General features: G+C 40.7%; 1 protein-coding gene and 1 long non-coding RNA gene across 2 annotated transcripts in view; one reads left to right on the top strand and one right to left on the bottom strand.

The window, feature by feature from the left end:
* LOC106611881 (uncharacterized) overlaps positions 1-25,377 on the bottom strand; it is a 90,315-nt gene extending 64,938 nt beyond the window's left edge. The window contains exon 1 of the mRNA XM_082955963.1: positions 25,311-25,377. Within this exon, the coding sequence (XP_082812089.1) occupies positions 25,311-25,362 (52 nt within the window). The 5' untranslated portion in view covers positions 25,363-25,377. The remainder of the gene's footprint in view (positions 1-25,310) is intronic.
* Positions 2,577-7,608, top strand: LOC145858043 (uncharacterized). The gene is made up of 2 exons (XR_014378804.1): positions 2,577-2,935; positions 7,080-7,608. It is a non-coding gene; the product is annotated as an uncharacterized LOC145858043 (long non-coding RNA).
* Positions 25,378-25,593: the final 216 nt, after the last annotated feature.

Below are 25,593 nucleotides of genomic sequence, written 5' to 3'. Positions count from 1 at the left end.
TGTTTAGTGTGTGTAAACCTAACAGGACTGTCAGTGTATCGTGCGTTCGTTTTTTTGTTATTTTTTATGTTCGTTTTGGAATTTATTAAAAGTTTAAAATGAACCATCTCAACTCTGCTGCATATTGGTCCTCATTTTCCGATGATGATTTCGCCATATCGTCCTCTGACGAAGAAATCCCTGACATTAAATTACTATAAATATTCAACTTTCATGAAATCACAAGTGTAATACATCAAAATAAAGCTTAAATTGTTGTTAATCCAGCCGCCGTGTCAGATTTCAAAAAGGCTTTACGGCAAAAGCAAACCATGCGATTATCTGAGGACAGCGCCCAGCATACAAATGCATAACAAATAATTTTCAACCAGGGAGTTGCGACACGAAAGTCAGAAATAGTGATATAATATATGCCTTACCTTTGAAGATCTCCTTCTGTTGGCACTCCAAAAGGTCACAGTTACATTAAAAATGGTCCTTTTGTTTGATAAAGTCCTCTTATATCCATAAAAACTCAGTTTAGCTGGCGCGCTTCTGTCAATAATCCACCCGGTTTCCCTCCTTCAAAATGCATACAAAATGAATCCCAAAAGTTACCAATAAACTTATCCAAAAAAGTCAATCAACGATTATAATCAAACCTTATGTATCCTAATACGTAAATAAACTATACAATTTAAGACGGAGAATCATTATTGTCTTTACCGGAGATAAATAACAAAGAATGCGCTTTCCTCCACGCGCATTGGAGACACTACAGCCAAAATGGGAGCCACTTAGAAAAACTACAACTTCTCCCTCATTTAAAAAAAACACTGCCTGAAACTCTTTCTAAAGACTGTTGACATCTAGTGGAAGCCCTAGGAACTGCAATCGGGCACGATTTCACCCTATTATAAAAGTGCCAGCCATTGAAATCAGTGGTAGGACGAAATATTTTTTGTGGGGGATGGTTTGTCCTCGGGGTTTCGCCTGCCATTTCAGTTCTGTTCTACTCACAGACATAATTTTAACAGTTTTAGAAACTTGAGTGTTTTCTATCCAAATCGACCAATTATATGCATATCCTAGCTTCTGGGCCTGAGCAGCAGGCAGTTTACTTTGGGCACGCTTTTCATCCAGATGTCAAAATACCGCGCCTTAATCCCAATAGAGGTTTTAATTAAAGCACTCCAGCCGATGCTTGGCATTGCGCATGGTGATCTTAGGGTTGTGTGCGGCTGCTCGGCCATGAAACCCATTTCATGAAGCTCCCGACGAACAGTTCTTGTGCTGATGTTGCTTCCAGAGGCAGTTTGGAACTCGGTAGTAAGTGTTGCAACCGAGGACAGACATACGATTTTTACTCGCTATGCGCTTCAGCACTCAGCAGTGCTGTTCTGTGACTTTGTGTGGCCTACCACTTCGCGACTGAGCCATTGTTGCTCCTAAACTTTTCCACTTCACAATAAGAGCATTTACAGTTGACGGGGCAGTTGTAACAGGGCAGACATTTTGTTGGAATGGTGCTGAAGCTTAAATTTGGGGTGTAGGCAATGATAGACAGCCTCTCCTGGGGTGTAGGCTATGATAGACAGCCTCTTCTGTGGGTGTAGGCTATGATAGACAGTAGTAACATCACAGGGCATTAAAAGGCAACTCTAAAATGTGCAGCCTTCGTCTTCTTCACCTGCGGTATTGTCTGAGACCAGCCACCCGGACAGCTGATGAAACTGAGGAGTGTTTCTTTCTGAAATAAATCCCATTTGTGGGGAAAAACTAATTCTGATTGAAATTATGACATAATTTACATTTGTATTGTTCTCTGGCAGCTAAAACATGAGAGAGAGAGAGAGAGAGAGAGAGAGAGAGAAAGAAAGAGAGAGAGAGAGAGAGATTGATGTGCTGACCCATTCTGCCATTGAGGATAATAGTGAGGATTGTGTTACTACTGTTACCACAGTTATCAGCAATACAACTGTTACTACTGTTACCACTGTTACTACTGTTACCACCGTTGCTACAGTTACCACCATTACCATTGTTACAACCGTTACTACTGTTACAACTGTTACTAGTGTTACTACTGTTACCGCTGTTACCACTTTTACTACTGTTAATGACCCCCCATAAATACCTTTCCCCCTTTTCTCTCCACTCTACAGAATGGACTCTTGGACAGCCCTGTGTTACCACAGATAAAGTATGGTAACATCAAAAGGTTGGGGAATGGAACAATATTTCCCTTTCTCAACCAGTTGAAAGTGTCCGTTTGTACTTAAAGAATATGATGTCAGATCGGTTGTTGTCTGGGACATTATATCTGATGATAGGACGACATAGGATGACATACACATTCTAGTTACCAGATTCACATGGAATTGTTGTGCAATTTAAATGTTTAAATATTGAACTATTTGTGAGAAGATGAAATGTGATTTTAGCTTCTAAATGAGAGATTTGTTTTCATAAGTAAACTTATGCTCACTCAGTGGCCACGCCCAAGTGAACAGACATTGGTTGAGAACTATGAAACATGCCCTTCTCTCCCCCAGTACAAAAGCCTGTTGACGGAAGTCAACCTTTGTTCAAGAAATGTTAGGACTGCTGTCCTAACGTTTAAAAGGGCGAATTTCAACGTGGAGGTGGCGATCACCAATCTGGAATGGTGAATTTTGACTAGACCAGCCAGAATACAGCATGAGCTGATTATGGCAACTTGGTACAAATTTTGAACGATTATTCACTAAAGAAGAAGTGATACATCCTAGACGTTCATTTGTCATCTGCAGCTGTAAACGTATGTGGGCTAGGAAAGGAGAGACAATCTCCTAAGAATTACAGGGTACTTCAACATATCCGCTACGACCAGAACGATTCTTCAAAGGACAATGGCAATCTCTGTTGGGCAAACCAGTCTTCCATCTTAGACCCATCTATCGAAGCGCAGCTCAGAGTAAATATATATTTATATATTTAGAATGCATAAGATTCTGTATTTACGGAAGCATAGCTTCTCAAGGTCCGATAGAGACCCAATCCCTTTGTCCCTCAGTCTTACCGCTCTTTCATTCAAACCCAACCCTCTTCCTTTGTGTAACCAGCCATCATATCGGATTAGTCCACCAGGGACTTTTCAGGACATGATTAGTAATCGATGTGTGATCTATCCTGTGTATACATATACGTAATTCTGTGTGATTATTTCGGTATTTAGTCAATAAATAATTAAGCCAATTTGTGTATTGCTGATTCAAATTGTTAGCCAGGGTTCGTGCAGATAACCAAGCACTTACGATTATCAGAATGAGATTGATCGAGGTGACTATTAATAATTGACTGCTATTGATATAAAAGATCTTCAGATCTTTAAGAGAGTGGATTCAGGAGATAATCGCCCTATGTGAATTAATGCTTCCGTGGTGCCCCAGGTTATTAATGGTTTAATTGTTGCTTGGTTTATTTCAATCACGCAATCAATAAAACGTTAGGTAATCGATTTGATAAAACAGAATGTCATATAATTTAAGCCTCCTGCTGTGTTCTGATCAAAGTTTTCTCTCTGAAAAAAGTAGTTCATTTAATCTGATTGTCATAAGGTTTCATGACTTTGTCCACACAGGGCATCTGAACACACAAAATACATTTTGATGATTTTCATTACATTTTGGGTGTTTTATTTAACACCTGTGCTGTTCACAGTCAAAAATGACCTGTCATTAGAAATGAATGGGTGAGACAACAATTAGTGTAAAAATGTTGTTCAGGGACATGCCCATTCATCAGATGGACATACTTCCTCTCCCAGACCCCCACATGCATGTGTGTTTGAGCACACACACACATACCTCACTCCCCTTCTTGGCTTCCATGGAAACCCCCACGGGAACCTTTCCCCAATAGAATCTTTCCACCACGGGAACTATACCTGTTGGCATTCTCATAAACAATCACAACATTGTTTCAATAATATATAGAACTTTTCTCGCAGCTCTGGTATATAAAGCCTTTTTGAGGCCTTGCTCACAATTCATTCTGTGGCAGCACAATGACCAAACGATATACTGTATGTGAGGCTCTTGATCATATCTTTGATCATGACACTGGTGAGGAGAGAGTCCTTGTTAAATTTTGACACAAAGTAGTCTGTGTTAAATAGCACAATATGTTTCATCTGAGTATTTGTTGTAGTCAAAATAATCCATACATTATGCTTTTTCTTTTTTACAAAAAAGCAAGTTGTATGAGCTCAGGTCAATGAGGTCTACAGGCCATAAATAGCAAAAGAAGTTCAAAACTTGTAATGTTCACAAGAACTTAAGTTGATAAAAAGATCTAACACAACATTAGGTGATAATATATGTTTTAATATGGATTTATAATCAGCTATAATGGGGCGGTCATTTTGGACCAGGAACACAGAATGAATTAACATGAAACAAACACAACAGGAGGGTTACAGCTGCATATTATCAAGATTTTATTTATTTTTTATTTTATTTCACCTTTATTTAACCAGGTAGGTCAGTTGAGAACAAGTTCTCATTTACAACTGCGACCTGGCTAAGATAAAGCAAAGCAGTGCGACACAAACAACAACACATGGAATAAACAAACATACAGTCAATAACACAATAGAAAAGTATATATATAGTGTGTGCAAATGAAGTAAGATTAGGGAGGTAAGGCAATAAATAGGCCATAGTGGTGAAATAATGACAATTTAGCAAATAAACACTGGAGTGATAGATGCGCTGTCACGTCCTGACCAGTAGAGGGTGTAGTTGGGTCAGGACGTGGCAGAAGGGAGTGAGTGTTTTATTGTTTCATTTAATTTTGGCCATGTGACTTCCAATCAAGCACAGCTGTAGAGGGTTGTGGTTGATTGGGAGTCATACATAAGTTGCCTACGTTTCCGTTGTGTGGTGTGGGTAATTGTTCTTGTCACTGTTGTTGCACCTGACAGGACTGTGTTGGCTGTCAGTTTTGTTGTTTTGTGAATTGCATAGTGTTCGTGACATTAAAAATGACAAACCCTAACTCCGCCGCATTTTGGTCCACTTCTTCCGTAGACAGCCGTTACATGCGCAGAAGATGAATGTGCAAGTAGAGATACTCGGGTGCAAAGGAGCAATATATATATATATATATATATATATATAAAATAAATAACAATATGGGGATGAGGTAGTTGGATGGGCTATTTACAGGTGGGCTATGTACAGGTGCAATGATCTGTAAGCTGCTCTGATATCTGGTGCTTAAAGTTAGAGAGGGAGATATGAGTCTCCAGCTTCAGTGATTTTTGCAATTTGTTCCAGTCATTGGCAGCAGAGAACTGAAAGGAAAGGCGGGCAAAGGAGGAATTGGCTTTGGGGGTGACCAGTGAAATATACCTGCTGGATGGGTGGGTGCTGCTATGGTGACCAGTGAGCTGAGATAAGGCGGGTCTTTACCAAGCAAAGACTTATAGATGACCTGGAGCCAGTGGGTTTGGCGACGAATATGAAGCGAGGGCCAGTCAACGAGAGCATACAGGTCGCAGTGATGGGTAGTATATGGGGCTTTGGTGATGAAACGGATGGCACTGTGATAGACTGCATCCAAATGCAGCATTTGGCATACATTTTTCACATGTAAACAGCACTTTTCAGTAGTGCTCAAAGCATGCCATTCCATTCCCTCCCTCAAAGCATGCCACAAAATTGCCCTCGCTGGAAGCCTGTATTTCAGACATAAGGAAGTGGATGGCAGCAAATGTTTTATTTTTAAACTCGGACAAAACAGAGATGCTTTTTCTAGATCCCAAGAAACAAAGAGATCTTCTGTTGAATCTGACAATCTTGATGGTTGTACAGTCGTCTCAAATAAAACTGTAAAGGACCTCGGCGTTACTCTGGACCCTGATCTCTCTTTTGACGAACATGTCAAGACTGTTTCAAGGACAGCTTTTTTCCATCTACGTAACATTGCAAAAATCAGAAACTTTCTGTCCAAAAATGATGCAGAAAAATTCATCCATGCTTTTGTCACTTCTAGGTTAGACTACTGCAATGCTCTACTTTCCGGCTACCCGGATAAAGCACTAAATAAACTTCAGTTAGTGCTAAACATGGCTGCTAGAATCTCGACTAGATCCCAAAAATTTGATCATATTACTCCAGTGCTAGCCTCTCTACAGTGGCTTCCTGTTAAGGCAAGGGCTGATTTCAAGGTTTTACTGCTAACCTACAAAGCATTACATGGGCTTGCTCCTACCTATCTTTCCAATTTGGTCCTGCCGTACATAGCTACACATACGCTACGGTCACAAGACGCCGGCCTCCTTACTGTCCATAGAATTTCTAAGCAAACAGCTGGAGGCAGGGCTTTCTCCTACAGAGCTCAATTTTTATGGAATGGTCTGTCTATCCATGTGAGAGACGCAGACTCGGCCTCAACCTTTAAGTCTTTATTGAAGACTCATCTCTTCAGTAGGTCCTATGATTGAGTGTAGTCTGGCCCATGAGTGTGAAGGTGAACGGAAAGGCACTGGAGCAACGAACCGCCCTTGCTGTCTCTGCCTGGCCGGTTCCCCTCACTCCACTGGGATTCTCTGCCTCTAACCCTATTACAGGGTCTGAGTCACTGGCTTACTGGTGCTCTTCCATGCCGTCCCTAGGAGGGGTGCGTCACTTGAGTGGGTTGAGTCACTGATGTGATCTTCCTGTCCGGGTTGGCACCCCCCCTTAGGTTGTGCCGTGGTGTAGATCTTTGTGGGCTATACTCGGCCTTGTCTTAGGATGGTAAATTGGTGGTTGAAGATCTCCCTCTAGTGGTGTAGGGGCTGTGCTTTGGCAAAGTGGGTTGGGTTATATCCTGCCTATTTGGCCCTGTCCGGGGGTATCATCAGACAGGGCCACAGTGTTTCCCGAACCCTCCTGTCTCAACCTCCAGTACTTATGCTGCAGTAGTTTATGTGTCAGGGGGCTTGGGTCAGTCTGTTATATCTGGAGTATTTCTCCTGTCTTGTCCAGTGTCCTGTGTGAATTGAAGTATGCTTTGAAGTATTCTCTCACTCTTTGTCTCTCTTTCTTTCTCTCTTTCTTTCTCTCTCTCAGAGGACCTGAGCCCTAGGACCATGCCTCAGGACTACCTTGCCTGATGACTACTTGCTGTCCCCAGTCCACCTGGCCGTGCTGCTGCTCCAGTTTCAACTGTTCTGCCTGCAGCTATGGAACCCAGACCTGTTCACCGGACGTGCTACCTGTCCAAGACCTGCTGTTTTCAACTCTCTAGAGACAGCTATGAAAAGCCAACTGACATTTACTCCTAAGGTGCTGACCTGTTGTACCCTCGACAACCACTGTGATTATTATTATTTGACGCTCCTGGTCATCTATGAACATTTGAACATCTTGGCCATGTTCTGTTATAATCTCCACCAGGCACAGCCAGAAGAGGACTGGCCACCTCTCATAGCCTGGTTCCTCTCTAGGTTTCTTCCTAGGTTCTGGCCTTTCTAGGGAGTTTTTCCTAGCCACCATGCTTCTACACCTGCATTGCTTGCTGTTTGGGGTTTTAGGCTGTGTTTCTGTACAGCACTTTGTGTAAGAAGGGTTTTATAAATACATTTGATTGATTGATTGATTGATTGATTGATTGATTGATTGATTGATTGATTGATTGATTGATTGATTGATTGATTGATTGATTGATTGATGAGCGCAGCATTTATTTTTCATCTCGAATCAATGAGCCCAATCAGTCCTCCATGACAGCAAAATCATAAACAACAGATTAGGGCTGGCTAATAAATCCTTAGTTTTGGGATTATGCTCAGGTAAAACAATTTGGCTAATCCATACTTCCATATTTCAAATCTAACTGCCTGTAGCTCAGGACCTGAAGCAAAGATATGCATATTCTTGATACCATTTGAAAGGAAATACTTTGAAGTTTGTGGAAATGTTAAATGAATGTAGGAGTATATAACACATTGAAATGCAAGAGAAAGGCGCAATTTAGATTCTGGCAACTAGATGGCAGCAGTGTATGTGCAAAGTTTTAGACCGATCCAATGAACCACCATATTTCTGTTCAAAATTTTGTATCAGGACTGCCCAAATGTGCCTAATTGGTTTATTAATTACTTTTCAAGTTCATAACTGTTAACTCTCCTCAAACAATAGCATGGCATTCTTTCACTATAATAGCTACTTTAAATTGGACAGTGCAGTTAGATTAACAATAATGTAAGCTTTCTGCCAGTATCAGATATGTCTATGCCCTGGGAAATGTTCTTGTTACTTACAACCTCATGCTAATCGCATTAGCCTACGTTAGCTCAAACGTCCCACGGTAGACCCACCGATCCTGTAGAGGTTTTTAATGTAAAGATATAATTTAATCATATTATTATATGTAGTAGAAAGAGATGGGTTAGAAGAAGCCTACATAACCAACCCATAAAGTAAAATTGAACATCCATATATGGCCAGCTATGTAAACTTTAACATTGATTTATCCTGCAATAGATGTCGTTCAATTGGTAACATACATTTTGTCTTCTTCTAATGTCTCTTAAGGGGAAAGTAATCTAAAAGATTACGTTACTGAGTTTGGGTAACTAAAAAGTTTATTACTGATTAGAATTTTGGACAGGTAACTATCAAATCAAAGTTTATTTGTCACGTGCGCCGAATACAACAGGTGTAGACCTTACAGTGAAATGCTTACTTACAACCAATAGTGCAAAAAAGGTATTAGGTGAACAATAGGTAAGTAAAGAAATAAAACAACAGTAAAAAAAACAGGCTATATACAGTAGTGAGGCTACATACAGACACCGGTTAGTCAGGCTGATTGAGGTAGTATGTACATGTAGATAGGTTAAAGTGACTATGCATATATGATGAACAGAGAGTAGCAGTAGCGTAAAAGAGGGGTTGGCGGGTGGTGGGACACAATGCAGATAGCCCGGTTAGCCAATGTGCGGGAGCACTGGTTGGTTGGCCCAATTGAGGTAGTATGTACATGAATGTATAGTTAAAGTGACTATACATATATGATAAACAGAGAGTAGCAGCAGCGTAGAAAGAGGGGTTGGGGGGGGGGGGGGGATTGTGGGGCACACAATGCAAATAGTCCAGTTAGCCATTTTATTACCTGTTCAGGAATCTTATGGCTTGGGGGTAAAAACTGTTGAGAAGTCTTTTTGTCTTAGACTTGGCACTCCAGTACTGCTTGACATGCGGTAGTAGAGAGAACAGTCTATGACTGGGGTGGCTGGGGTCTTTGACAATTTTTAGGGCCTTCCTCTGACACCGCCTGGTGTAAAGGACATGGATGGCAGGCAGCTTAGCCCCAGTGATGTACTGGGCCGTACGCACTACCCTCTGTAGTGCCTTGCGATCAGAGGCCGAGCAATTGCCGTACCAGGCAGTGATGCAACCAGTCAGGATGCTCTCGATGTTGCAGCTGTAGAACCTTTTGAGGATCTCAGGACCCATGCCAAATCTAGTAACTGTAATGGATTACATTTAGAAAGTAACCTACCCAACCCTGTGTATATATATATATATATATATATCATAGTATACATGCATTATGATAACATCTTAATATCTCAAATGACACTGCAAGTGGACAGCCTCGGCGATACGGCTATCACTAATTATTGATATCCACATAGTGCATTGATGTGAATCACACTGCTGCTCTCTCATTTAGCTATTTTCGCCTTACGGATTGTGGTTGTTGTGGATTGCTGTTCAAAAATCTAAATGTGTATTTGAAGCCAATAATGGTTGAATTCAAGAAGTGTAAGCTGCCTTTCATTGTTTTTGAATCCAGTGAACAGTCAGTGAAAAATGCGATCTTAAACAGCTGCATAGTGCGGATCCAAAGCCTATGGAATAAAAGTTGGGCTTTAATTGCTCAATCTAATTCATACTGTTAGGTACAACCTCATGCTAATCGCATTAGCATACTATAGCTCAACCGTCCCGCGGAAGACCCACCGATCCTGTCATCCTTACCTCCGAGCGTTTATTTAAATTGGATAATCTTTGGATGTCGACAGCAGTCGCACCATTGGAAGACATAGCTTGGACTGTAGCCTACAAAAGCCTATTCCTGTTCTTTTCCCGCGATCCATCAAACCCATTTGGTGTGTCATCACAGTGGTCTCTGACTTGTGGTTAGACTCGCTCAGGTCGAACAAACTAAATTGTGCGTCTATTCTCAATGCTGATTTGAATGTCATTGAGAAAACAGAGGAGTGTCAAATATTATTTTTAGCAAACATCCTTTCTGAATTTAAAAGTAATCCTCGAAGTAATCATCTAGATTTTCAAAAGTATCTGTAATCCGTTTACAATATTTTAGCAGGTAACGTAACGGATTACAGTTACCATTTTTTTTGTAATCCCGTAAATGTAACAGATTACATGTTATCCGTTACTCCCCAACCCTGTATATATTTTTTTACATTTTACATTTTAGTCATTTAGCAGACGCTCTTATCCAGAGTGACTTACAGTAGTGAATACATACATTTAATTTTCATTTCATGCATTTAAAAAAAAAACATTTTAAAATATTTTTTTGTACTGGCCCCCCGTGGGAATCGAACCCACAACCCTGGCGTTGCACACACCATGCTGGCATTGCAAACACCATGCTCTACCAACTGAGCCACATATAAACTCAGCAAAAAAAGAAACTGCCCCTTTTCAGGACCCTATCTTATAAAGATAATTCGTAAAAATCCAAATAACTTCACAGATCTTCATTATAAAGTGTTTAAACACTGTTTCCCATGCTTGTTCAATGAACCATAAACAATTAATGAACATCCACCCGTGGAACCGTCGTTAAGACACTAACAGCTTACAGACGGTAGGCAATTAAGGTCACAGTTATGAAAACTTAGGACAATAAAGAGGCCTTTCTACTGACTCTGAAAAACACTAAAAGAAAGATGCCCAGGCTCCCTGTGTGAACGTGCCTTAGGCACGCTGCAAGGAGGCATGAGGACTGCAGATGTGGCCAGGACAATAAATTGCAATGTCCGTACTGTGAGACGCCTAACACAGCCCTACAGGGAGACAGGGCGGACAGCTGATCGTCCTCGCAGTGGCAGACCACGTGTAACAACACCTGCACAGGATCGGTACACCCGAACATCACACCTGCGGGACAGGTAGAGGATGGCAACAACAACTTCCCGAGTTACACCAGGAACACACAATCCCTCCATCAGTGCTCAGACTGTCTGCAATAGGCTGAGAGAAGCTGGACTGAGGGCTTGTAGGCCTGTTGTAAGGCAGGTCCTCACCAGACATCACCGGCAACAACGTTGCCTATTGGCACAAACCCACCGTCGCTGGACCAGACAGGACTGGCAAAAAGTGTTCATCACTGAATAACGGTTTTGTCTCACCAGGGGTGATGGTCGGATTCGCGTTTATCGTCGAAGGAATGAGCGTTACATCGAGGCCTGTACTCTAGAGCGGGATCGATTTGGAGGTGGAGGGTCCGTCATTGGCTGGGGCGGTGTGTCACAGCATCATTCGACTGAGCTTGCTGTCATTGCAGGCAATCTCACCACTGTGCGTTACAGGGAAGACATCCTCCTCCCTCATGTGGTATCCTTCCTGCAGTCTCATCCTGACATGACCCTCCAGCATGACAATGCCACAAGCCATACTGCTCGTTCTGTGCGTGATTTCCTGAAAGACAGGGATGTCATTGTTCTGCCATGGTCAGCAAAGAGCCCGGATCTCAATCCATTTGAGCACGTCTGGGACCTGTTGGATCGGAGGGTGAGGGCTAGGGCCATTCCCCCCAGAAATGTCCGGGATCTTGCAGGTGCCTTGGTGGAACAGTGGGGTAACATCTCACAGCAAGAACGGGCAAATCTGGTGCAGTCCATGAGGAGGAGATGCACTGCAGTACATAATGCAGTTGGTGGCCACACCAGAAACTGACTGTTGCTTTTGAATTTGACCCCCCCTTTGTTCAGGGACACATTATTCCATGTCTGTGGAACTTGTTCAGTTTATGACTCAGTTGTTGAATCTTGTTATGTTCATACAAATATTTACACATGTTAAGTTTTCTGAAAATAATCACAGGTGACAGTGAGAGGACGTTTCTTTTCTTGCTGAGTTTACTTACAAATAAACAGACTACATGCAGAGATCTCTTGAGTGATTGTAACATTGCTGTTATAGTTTGGCACGCTACAGGCGAGAGTCCCCACAATGTCCTTCTTGTCACGCCTGCTCCCGCTCCCCCTCTCTGGCACTCGAGGGCGCCAGGCTGCCAATCATTACGCACACCTGTCACCATAGCTACGTTTATCAGCGCTTCTTTGGATTCACCTCTACTCCATCACGTTTTTTTGCCTCCCCTATATCTGTCTATTCCTCAGTTTCTTTCCGGTGTCAGCATTAATGCTGTTATGTTTCTCTTGTCCAGACGCTGCCCGTGTTTTGTTGCATTTCTGTTAGTTACTAAATATTCACTCCCTGTACTTGCTTCTCGTCTCCCAGCGTCTGTCCTCACAGAATGCTGACAACAATATTGGAAGCATCAGGGACTTTTTTTGTTTTTAGTTTTGGTTGGTGACGTCGGGTCCGTGTGCCGCTGCCGAAGCCTCGTTGAGCTCCCACACCTCGGCTGGCTCGTTGGGCTCCCAGGCCTCGGCCGGCTCGTCCTGCTCCCACGCCTCGGCCTGGCCCGTCAGGCTCGCCCAGGTGGGATGCCGGGTGGCGCCACTAGAGGAGGGGGTACTGTCCCGCTCCCCCTGCTCCCGCACCCCGAGTTATTAGAACCTTGTTTCAGGCTTTTGCCGTGAACAGAGAGCAAACAAGAAGGCCGGGAAGTTGGTGACTCAGAAAATGACATGAGTTCATTGGCGCGCAGTCAGGTGAGAGGTAGCTGTGTTCCATAACGTTTTTCAAGATATTGGAATCGTCCGGTTGGAATATTATTGAAGTTTTATGTTAACCTGTTATGGCTAGGGGGCAGTATTTTCACGGCTGGATAAAAAACGTACCCAATTTAACCTCTATGGGCTAGTCAACAGCCAGTGTAATCCCGTGGCGCGTTATTCAAATACCTCAAAAATGCAAAAACTTCAATTTTTCAAACATATGACTATTTTACACAATTTTAAAGACAAGACTCTCATTAATCTAACCACACTGTCCGATTTCAAAAAGGCTTTACAACGAAAGCAAAACATTAGATTATGTCAGCAGAGTACCCAGCCAGAAATAATCAGACACCCATTTTTCAAGCTAGCATATAATGTCACATAAACCCAAACCACAGCTAAATGCAGCACTAACCTTTGATGATCTTCATCAGATGACAACCCTAGGACATTATGTTATACAATACATGCATGTTTTGTTCAATCAAGTTCATATTTATATCAAAAACCAGCTTTTTACATTAGCATGTGACTAGCATGTGACTAGCATTCCCACCGAACACTGCCGGTGAATTTACTAAATTACTCACGATAAACGTTCACAAAAAGCATAACAATTATTTTAAGAATTATAGATACAGAACTCCTCTATGCACTCGATATGTCCGATTTTAAAATAGCTTTTCGGTGAAAGCACATTTTGCAATATTCTCAGTAGATAGCCCGGCATCACAGGGCTAGCTATTTAGACACCCAGCAAGTTTAGCACTCACCAAAGTCAGATTTACTATAAGAAAAATGTTATTACCTTTGCTGTTCTTCGTCAGAATGCACTCCCAGGACTTCAACTTCAATAACAAATGTTGGTTTGGTCCCAAATAATCCATTGTTATATCCAAATAGCGGCGTTTTGTTCGTGCATTCAAGACACTATCCGAAAGGGTAAATAAGGGTGACGAGCATGGCGCAATTCGTGACAAACAAATTCTAAATATTCCATTACCGTACTTCGAAGCATGTCAACCGCTGTTTAAAATCAATTTTTATTCAATTTTTCTCATAAAAAAGCGATAATTTTCCGACCGGGAATCTGCGCTTAGGTAAACAGACGAAAGAAAATAAAGCATGGGGTCGACACGGGCACGCGCCTAAGCCCATAGTACTCCAAAGCCAATAATTATATGCATATTCTAGTTACTGGGCAGGAGTAGTAACCACATTAAATCGGGTACGTTTTTTATCCGGCCGTGTCAATACTGCCCCCTAGCCCTAACAGGTTAATCTGATTATTACTCCTGCCCAGAAACTAGAATATGCATATAATTATTAGCTTTGGATAGAAAACACTCCAAAGTTTCTAAAACTGTTTGAATGGTGTCTGTGAGTATAACAGAACTCATTTGGCAGGCCAAAACCTGAGAAGATTCTGTACAGGAAGTACCCTGTCTGACCATTTCTTGGCCTTCTTGATTATCTCTATCCAATACAGGGGATCTCTGCTGTTACGTGACACTTCCTACGGCTCCCATGGGCTCTCAGAAGGCGGCAAAAAGCTGAATGATATCGAGGCAGCCCCTGGCTGAAAAACATTAGCGCGTTTGGATAGTGGCCAGTCACAGTACTATGAGACTCAGGCTTGTGCACGAGGGGATCCCATGTTTTATTTTCTCTCTCTTTTGTACGTAAACACGATTTCCCGGTCGGAATATTATCGCTTTTTTACGAGAAAAATGGCATAAAAATTGATTTTAAACAGCGGTTGACATGCTTCGAAGTACGGTAATGGAATATTTAGAATTTTTTTGTCACGAAATGCGTCGTGCGCATGACCCTTATTTACACTTCGGATAGTGTCTTGAACGCATGAACAAAACGCCCCTGTTTGGATATAACTATGGATTATTTTGAACCAAACCAACATTTGTTATTGAAGTAGAAGTCCTGGGAGTGCATTCTGACGAAGAACACCAAAGGTAATCAAACTTTTCTAATAGTAAATCGGAGTTTGGTCAGGGCTAAACTTGGTGGGTGTCTAAATAGCTAGTCGTGATGGCTGGGCTATCTACTCAGAATATTGCAAAATGTGCTTTCACCGAAAAGCTATTATAAAATCGGACACCTCGATTGCACAAAGGAGTTCTGTATCTATAATTCTTAAAATAATTGTTATGTTTTTTGTGAACGTTTATCGTGAGTAATTTAGTAAATTCACCGGAGGTTTGCGGGGGTTTTGCTAGTTCTGAACGTCACATGCTAATGTAAAAAGCTGGTTTTTGATATAAATATGAACTTGATTGAACAAAACATGCATGTATTGTATAACATAATGTCCTAGGTGTGTCATCTGATGAAGATCATCAAAGGTTAGTGCTGCATTTAGCTGTGGTTTTGTTTTTTGTGACATTATATGCTAGCTTGAAAAATGGGTGTCTGATTATTTCTGGCTGGGTACTCTGCTGACATAATCTAATGTTTTGCTTTCGTTGTAAAGCCTTTTTGAAATCGGACAGTGTGGTTAGATAAAGGAGAGTCTTGTCTTTAAAATGCTGTAAAATAGTCATATGTTTGAAAAATTGAAGTTTTTGTATTTTTGAGGAATTTGTAATTCGCGCCACGCCTATCATTGGATATTGGAGCAGGTGTTCCGCTAGCGGAACGTCTAGATGTAAGAGGTTAAAAAGGCCCTAAAGATTGATGCTATACAACGTTTGACATGTTTCTACGAACGTAAATATAACTTATTTTGACTTTTTTGCAAACAACAAGGAGGTATTTGGACATAAATTATGGACTTTATCGAACAAAACAACATTTATTGTGGACCTGGGATTCCTGGAAGTGATTTCTGATGAAGATCATCAAAGGTAAGTAAATATTTATAATGCTATTTATGATTTTAGATGACTCCAAAATGGCGGGTATCTGTATTGCCTGATGTATTTTTCTGAGCGCCGTACTCAGATTATTGCAAAGTATGCTTTCCCCGTGAAGCTTTTTTTGAAATCTGTCACAGCGGTTGCATTATGGAGATGTTTATCTATAATTCTTTGAATAACAGTTTAATATTTTATCAACGTTTATGATGAGTATTTTTGTAAATTGTTGTGCTGATCCACCGGCAGTTTTGGAGGCAAAATATTTATATCACGCGCCGAAGTAAAATGGGGTTTTTGGATAGAAATATGAACTTTATCGAGCAAAACATACATGTATTGTGTAACATGAAGTCCTATGAGTGCCATCTGATGAAGATCATCAAAGGTTAGTGAATATTTTTGCTGTATTTTGGTTTTTTGTGATGCATGTCCTTGCTTGGAAAATGGCTGTGTGGTTTTTATGTCCTAACATAATCTAATTTTATGCTTTTGCCATAAAGCCTTTTTGAAATTGGATAATGTGGTTAGATTAACGAGAAATGTATCTTTAAAATGGTGTAAAATAGTTGATTGTTTGAGAAAATGAAATTATGAGATTTTTGCTGTTTTGTATTTTGCGCCATGCTATTTCACTGGCTGTTGAATAGTGTGTCCCGCAGTTGGGACAGTCACGTCCCACCTAGCCCATAGAAGTTAATACCACTGCTGATTCACAGCTGCCAACAAAACAGAAAAACAATGAATAAAAAATAAACTACTACCATAAAAATATTTATTAGAAGTTAATTAATGCACACACTGAAAATCTAAGGAAATTGCTTGGGCTGTTTTGAAAAAGGAATGAGTATTTTGTCTCCATTCTAGTTACTTATCAATCACTACTCTCTGGAAGCCTACTAATGAGTCCTAAACCTCGATCTCTGTCACGTCCTGACCAGTATAAGGGTTAATTGTTATTGTAGTTTGGTCAGGACGTGGCAGAGGGTATTTGTTTTATGTGGTTTGGGGTGGTGGTTGATTTAGTAGGGCATTTGATGTATGTATTCCGGGGGGTTTTGGGCACTGTGTTATGTTTATGTAGTTCTATGTTTAGTCTAGTGAATCTGTTTCTATGTTTAGTTAATTGGGGTAGGGACTCTCAATTGAAGGCAGGTGTTGTCTATTTGCCTTTGATTGAGAGTCCTATATATTAAGGTGTGTTTGTAGTTGTGGGAGATTGTTTCTTGTTTAGCGTGAGTAGCCTAACGAGACTGTTTTGTTGATTGTGAGTATCGTTGTTTATTATTTTTGGTGTTCACTTTTGAGTTAAATAAACGTAAAGATGAGCATCCACATTCCTGCTGCATTTTGGTCCTCCTTTCCCGACGACAACCGTGACAATCTCCCCTCTGTTAGCAAGTATCACAGGTTTGATCGCCTTTCCTCATTCTGAAGGCTGAGGTCCTTTTAGTTCTGCATCTGAAATGTGAGATGGGGTAAATCAGTGGTGTGAAGACACATTAAGTCAGATCCTAAGTAGTGGTGACACACATCTGTGCTGTACTGTAGCCTCATTGATAGTAACTATGGTAACATTATAGGTGGGGTGCTTGCTGTGTTCTAACCTGTGGTGCTGGACTTCTCCTTCTCCTCTGAATACAGCAGGCTACCAGATTCACTGCTAGGAGAAGACCACCAGCTGAACCTGACCCCAAGATGAGCGCAATGGGTAGACCTGGTCCTAGATAGAGGAGCAATAACATGGTGGAGAGGTGATGAGCATATTAATGAGTAGTAATAAACACAACAGAACATACACCAACTGTACAATAAGAACACCTTCCCAATACCTTGAGTTGCAACCCCCCTTCTGCCCTCAGAACAGCCTCAATTCGTCAGGGCATGGACTCTACAAGGTGTTGAAAGTGTTCCACAGGGATGCTGGCCCATGTTGACTCCAATGCTTCCCACAGTTGTGAAAAGTTGGCTGGATGTCCTTTGAGTGGTGGACCATTCTTGATAAACACTAAACTGTTGAGCGTGAAAAACCCAGCAGCGTTGCAGTTCTTGACACAAATCGGTGCGCCTGGCACCTAATACCATACCCCGTTCAAAGGCACTTAAGTGTTTTGTCTTGTCCATTCACCCTCTGAATGGCTCACATACACAATCCATGTCTCAATTGTCTCAAGACAATCCTTCTTTAACCTGTCTCCTCCCCTTCATCTATACTGATTGAAGTGGATTTAACAAGTGACATCAATAAGGGACCATAGTTTTCACCTGGAATCACCTGGTCAGTCTTTGTCATGGAAATAAAAGGTGTTCTTAGTGTTTTGTACTCTCAGTGTAGATGTATATCCAGGCACGTGCACAAATAGGGCTGTGCCCTCTTATAAAAAAGTGCCCTAGCAGCATGGTGGCATTTTGTCAAATGTAATAGTCATTTAAAAAAATACTTTGTCTTTCAAATGTTTGAATTTTAAATGTAAAAAAGTGCACATCAAACTGACTCATTTCAAAAACTTGAATCTTGGAAAATGTCCACTCCCCTGCACTTCAGCCCCTCACCCACACTCCAGCCCCACTTGTGCACTTGTCTGATTTCTGCATGCAGTGGCCTCTGACTACGGACACTGGGCGGAGAGTGTGCATACTGGAAGGCTATGTTTGAGTTGGATCTGTAATGTGTATCTCTCTCTGTTAGGGACAGCGAAGGTGGCCATTGGACTGCTTGTTTGTATGAGGCAGATAGCAGCAGCAGAAAAAACTCAAATCAACTAAAAATGAGACAGCATAGCCAATTAGCTGGTGTCATGACGTGGCCCTTTCTGGGAATAGATCGTGGCATCCCCCTCTCTCTCTCTCTCCTACACCCAAGTTCTGTTATCTCAGGTTGTAAATTCCTGGCGGAGACTCTCTCCCCCTGGCCATGCAGAATGAGAGACACATAGAGAGAACAAAGGATTTCAAATGGCGAACTCCTAAATCCCCAAAATGGGAATTTGATACAAAATGTCCACTTGTGAGAAGGTGGGAATGGTCTGTGGATACTTAAGGGACGGGTATGACGAGTGTGTTTCATTTGGTGACCTCAGAGAGGACAGGAAACCAACATAACTATATCTCTGAAAGTGTACATTTGTCAATTATGGGGCTTGCATCTAATTCTTGTATAAAATGAATGAGTAAAGATGAAGCTATTTGGGAAATGATGTAATGTGATGTTAAACCTTTAGTGTGAAAGAATTGTATTCCATTTAAAGTTTAACTAAGTCATTGGCCCGCCCCCGTGAGCACAGACATGATCTGGCGTCATGGAATGCCCTTTCCTATTGATACAAATAAAACTCCCTCCTGAGGAAATCCTCTTCAGACCACAAAAACCTCAGTTTAAGCTAAGTTTGCAATGGTTGTTGAATTCCTAACCATACCACGTGGAGCATTGGCTACATGGCGGGAAATGGTTAAACTCTAAGACTATCGATCCCAACAGAATAAGAGCAAAACTTAGATACTAATTACTAGTCTGCAGCTAGAAATTATGTCAACCTGGGATGCGAAGACCGACAACCGCCGAAACATCTATCTATAAGAACATTTCTGAATGGTACTCTGAAGTATCCATCTAACCACGAAAGACTTGATCTCCAGGGAAGCAGAGAGAGAGACGATGCTGAACTGACTCTCCAACAGAAGGACTGACGATTCCAACAGAGATCACAATGACACACTGGGCGTAAATATATATATTGATTGCAATTATTCCCGAATGTGTGAGCGTTCATTGTGCAAAGCATTAGCATTTCAATTAATATAGTTATAGTAGTACTGTGTGTAGTGAGCCTTCAGTTCTCTCCCAGCTGTTCTCAGTCCACACCCACTTCCCTTTGTCCACCAAGCCATCATATTGGCTTAGCCCACTAGGGAACCTCGCCTATCATTTCCTTGTAACCATATCTACTGTGTTTGTTTATGCATTTCTGTGATTATTAAGTTAGTTAGTAAATAAATGATTAAGACAATTGGTGTTTGGATGATTCATAGTAAAGGCTGGGTTCGTGCAGATAACCAACAATTTACGTCGTTTGGAATGAGACTAACATGAGGTAAAGAATAATTCATTAATTAGAAGACTAATTGATCAGATATTAAAATATCTAAAGAGTTATATTAGGAAAATTATAACTTTGTAATCTGAAGATTTTCCTTGCTGCCCCGACTTCCTAGTTAATTACATTTACATGATTAGTTTAATCACGTAATAATAATTACAGAGAATTGATTTGATAAAATAACAGTCTTCACTTTAATGATTCCAAAGATACGACACTAGCTAGCAGAATAACATCATCATTCACTATGATAGCCACTCTTTTCCTACTGTCAATAATTTAGTTGTCTCTAGACCAGTTACTAGGAGTTAATGTAACTTACTTGCTTACAATCTGTGATGAGGCCATAATGAATTGGCCTACACATATTGAAATTTGGAAACAGAGACAGTTGGTACAGTTTCCATTTCTATTTATGAAACAGGCCCCTGTGGGCAGCCCTGTTTACAGCTGATGAGGACCCCCTGACTGAATTCAGGCCACCGTTACCAGGCAACAACACCCACAGAGCACAACAACAGCACTCATCTACAGAAGGTGGTAACACAGAAGCACATATAGCACGCTGACCACTTCCTTTTTGAGAATATAAGTCTAGCATCCTAAACTGAAGGTCTAAATTATTCTTAAACTCTTACTGGCTGTTTGCATTCAATGATTCCATGGCTTTTAAGCCCCATATACATACGGAGTCTATAGAAGTCTACGCCCCCTTTTTTCCACATTTTGTTAATGGCATTTTAAATTATTTAATTGTAATTTGTTTTACATTGATCTACACAAAATACTCCATAATGTCAAAGTGGAAAGAACATTTTACATAATTGTTTTTCAAATTAATAAAAATGTAATAACTACAATAGTCATGGCATAAGTATTCATCCCCTTTGTTTAGACAAGCCTAAATTAGTTCAGAAGTAAAATGTGGCTTAACAAATCACATAATAAGTTATATGGACTGAAATAATAGGTGTTGACATGATTTTTGAATGACTACCACTTCCAATGTCCCCCATACATACAATATCTGTAAGGTCCCTCAGTCAAGTATTGAATTTCAAGCACAGATTCAACTACACAGACCAGGGTGCTTTTCGAAAGCTTCATAAAAATGGGCAGTGATTGAGAGATGGGTAACAATAACAAATCAGACATTGAAGATATCTTTAAATATGGGCAAGTTAATAATTATGCTGTGGAGAATGTATTAAACCACACACATCAAAGATGCAGTTGTCCTTCTGAACTGAGCTGTAGGACAGGAAAGACTGCTTGGGGATGTCACAATGAAGCCATTGGTGATTTTAAAACAGCTACAGAGTTGAAAAGTTGTTATGGGAGAAAACTGAGGATAGATCAACAATATTGTAGTGACTCCACAATAATGACCTAAATGACAGAGTGAAAAGAAGAATACAAATATTCAGAATGAAAATGTTCCAACAAGGCACTAATGTAATACTGCAAAAAAAACATGGCAAAGGAATAACATTTTTGGCCTAAATGCAAAGCCTTATGTTTGGGGCCAATCCAACACAACACATCACTGAGTAACTGCCTACTTATTTTCGGCAAAGACTGGATGAAAAGAAGGATGAAAAGAAGTGAGATGGAGCAAAGCAGAGGTAAAACCTGCTCCAGGCCACTTTACACCACACACTGGGAGAGGAATTCACCTTTCAGCAGGACAATAACCTACAACACCAAGACAAATCTACACTGGAGTTGCTTACCAAGAAGACAGTGAATGTTCCTGAGTGGCCAAGTTAAAGTTGTGACTTAAATCTGCTTGAAAATCTAAGGCAAGACTTGAAAATTGCTGTCCAGCCATGATCCCAGACACCTTTTGAAAAGAATAATGGGAAAATATTGCACAATACAGGTGTGCAAAGCTCTTCTGCGACTTACCCAAGAAGACTCAGATGTAATTACTGCCAAAGGTGTTTCTAACATGTATTGACTCAGGGAGTGAATACTTATCTAATCAAGGTACTGTATATTGGTGTTTATTTTTTGTTAAAGGAATAATCCACCCCAAAACACTAATTGTGGGATTAACAGTGTTAAATAGTGTTAATATATATATATATATATATATATATATATATATATATATATATATATATATATATATATATATATATATATATATAGAATATATAGAATATAGAATATATATATATATTCAGTTGAAGTCGGAAGTTTACATACACCTTAGCCAAATACATTTAAACTCAGTTTTTTACAATTCCTGACATTTAATCCTGATTAAAAAAAATCCCTGTTATAGGTCAGTTAGGATCACCACATTATTTTAAGAATGTGAAATGTCAGAATAATAGTAGAGAGAATGATTTATTTCAGCTTTTATTTCTTTCATCACATTCCCAGTGGGTCAGAAGTTTACATACACTCAATTCGTATTTGGTAGCATTGCCTTTAAATTGTTTAACTTGGGTCAAATGTTTCGGGGAGCCTTCCACAAGCTTCCCACAATAAGTTGGGTGAATTTTGGCCCATTCCTCCTGACAGAGCTGGTGTAACTGAGTCAGGTTTGTAGGCCTCCTTGCTCGCACACGCTTTTTCAGTTCTGCCCACACATTTTCTATGGGATTGGGGTCAGGGCTTTGTGATGGCCACTCCAATATCTTGACTTTGTTGTCCTTAAGCCATTTTGCCACACCTTTGGAAGTATGCTTGGGGTCATTGTCCATTTGGAAGACCCATTTGCGACCAAGCTTTAACTTCCTGACTGATGTTTTGAGATGTTGTTTCAATATATCCACATAATTTCACTTCCTCATAATGACATGTATTTTGTGATGTGCACCAGTCCCTCCTGCAGCAAAGCACCCCCACAACATGATGCTGCCACCCCCGTGTTTCACGGTTGGGATAGTGTTCTTCGGCTTGCAAGCCACCCGCTTTTTCCTCCAAACATAACGATGTTCATTATGGCCAAACAGTTCTATTTTTGTTTCATTAGACCAGAGGACATTTCTCCAAAAAGTACAATCTTTGTCCCCATATGCAGTTGCAAACCGTAGTCTGGCTTTTTTATGGAGGTTTTGGAGCAGTGGCTTCTTCCTTGCTGAGCGGCCTTTCAGGTTATGTCAACATAGGACTTGTATTACTGTAGATATCGATACTTTTGTACCTCTTTCCTCCAACATCTTCACAAGGTCCTTTGTTGTTTTTCTGGGATTGATTTGCACTTTTTGCACCAAAGTACGTTAATCTCTAGGAGACAGAACGCGTCTCCTTCCTGAGCGATATGACGGCTGCGTGGTCCCATGGTGTTTATACTTGCATACTATTGTTTGTACAGATGAACGTGGTACCTTCAGGCATTTGGAATTTGCTCCCAAGGATGAACCAGACTTGTGGAGATCTCCATTTTTTTTTCTGAGGTCTTGGCTGACTTCTTTTGATTTTCCCATGATGTCAAGCAAAGAGACTCTGAGTTTGAAGGTCGGCCTAAACTAAATACTGCAAAGTTGCTTAGGAGCTAGAAGCAGAGCTGCCATGTCTGTCTGCACCATCTTACTCTATATCAGCATGTGAAGTAGCTAGCTACTGTAGCTGTAAAATTGGCTAAACAAACTGCACTATCAATTTAGGAGTCTATCTCACTGAATTCAACTTGCTGCTCGTCTCTGCCCAGAATAAGAGCAGAGTATGTTTCTTTCCCACTTTTGAGGAGATGGGAAACTCCATTAGACTCGTATTAACGCTCATTGTGTACATTGCCAAAGCATTGTCAATGGACCATGCTGTGCATTCTTGGTGATTCTGAGAGCTCTCCTTCAAGGAGTGAATGGGAGTCAATTGAGATAATTAACTTGTTCTCTGTAATATCGTATAGTTTTGGACATTACATACTTTCGAGGAAAATAGGCAGTTTTCTCAACTCATACCCTGACTTTGAGAAGGGATTGAGTGACAATTAGTTTAGCAACCCCGTGCCGCAGCATGACAATGTGAATGCAATGGGTTGACAGTCACTTGGTGGGACGTTTCTCCATTCATTGCCCAATGGGATTCCTATCACCTCCTTTCTGTAATATCTCTGTTTTCCAGACACACAGGATGCATTGCGACATGATACTTGAAGGAGAAACCGAGTTGAATAATTTGGTACACTGTTTAGATTTGGCACATCTAAGCAAAATATATACTTTGTCATGACTTTGTGATCTGTTTGCTGGTAATTGTTTTAAAAGCGTTATGAAATGTGATAGTTTGTTATCCCCAATCTCCAGTGACGAGAATGCTGTAGCTATGATGTGTTCCTACACAATTTCCTGACTTTCACAGATGGACCACTTAGAAGTTAAATCATGGGGACATTTGTTATTTTACCCAGTGATAAAACATAGGCTTTCACCAAATTGACAGGAGTTTCATGCTTTTTATTTCTGGGGGTGTTTGAATTTCTCGTCCACTTTGATGTTACAGAGTATGTTGTTTAGATCAATGATAAAAAATGACAATGAAATCCATTTTAATCTCACTTTGTAAACAATAAAATGTGCAGAAATCCAAGGGGGGGTGTAGACCTTCAATAGGCACTTGTAAGCCTACATGAATGTGGATTTTTCAGTGTTGCCACATGTGCTGTGTCTCAGCATATTGTATTCACCTATGTCACACAATTTGTTTCAATTTCCAGCAGTTTAAGGAAATGGTTAGTTGTAAGGAAGTAGTACTTATGATCTCTGCATAATGGAGATGTTGATGGTTTAGCTGGCAGTATCATGGCTACTTTGATCTGCTGCACCTTATTACATTTGTTTTGGATTAAAATATCTTGTGTTATATGATGTTACTTACCTTCAATGTCCAGTTGTACTCGTCTGGTTCCCAAACGTGTAACCCATTGGAATCGTAGATCTCCACAAGGTATTGCCCAGAATCAGTCCTCTCCACATTGGTTAACCTAAAGGTCCCATTGTTGATAAAGAACTTTGATCTTTTTTCACTCGTTCCCCTAAAGGTGACCTTGTTTCTTTTCAGTGAGAATATCAGTTCGGGACCATCGGTGAGGTTCTTTTTAAACAACAATTCACATCCACTAGCATTGGTCATCAGCTGGAGATCCAGAGTTCCACTCAGAACCACAGAACACTGGGATGAGCTCTGAGTAGCATTACAGGTGGTCACCATGTCTGTGGCTGAGGAGAGAGAGACAGAAAGACAGACAGAGACAGAGAGAACTAATGATAATCACAATCTTGTCATTGGGATCTCAATGAAAGACATAATGCCCCCAAAAATGACATCTCTCTTTAAATAATTTGTGGCAATAGTGGCACTCATCTAATGCATGATGCTGTTTGTGCATTTGACTCAATAACCATTCACATCGTTACAATACAAAGTAGACAATAGAAACCATGTAGCAGATGCAGAATAAGAGGATAAGAAGCATCTTACCATGAGACACTCCTGTTAACATCACCAACACTAGTCCAAACACAGCCTCCATGTCTCTTCACACAACAACCTTCTAAGTCCAGTTACATTAAAAAATAAAATAGTTACAGTAACTGATCCTTAAAGCCAGAAATGTATTTCCTTTTGATGAACCTAGTTGTCAAACAAGTAGTGAGGTGGTTGAGTCAGGAAACCAAGTGATGGTGTTGCCTCTGTCAGGAGGGGAGGTGCTTAACACATGGATCACATCTCACTTCTACATCCCATGGAGTCTGGCTTCTAC

The sequence above is a fragment of the Salmo salar genome, chromosome 09 (genome assembly GCF_965601325.2).
Source record: "Salmo salar chromosome 09, fSalSal1, whole genome shotgun sequence".
NCBI classification, from domain to species: Eukaryota; Metazoa; Chordata; class Actinopteri; order Salmoniformes; family Salmonidae; genus Salmo; species Salmo salar.
The sequence above is the reverse complement of the archived record's forward strand: the minus strand, read 5'-3'. Positions and strand labels throughout refer to the sequence as shown.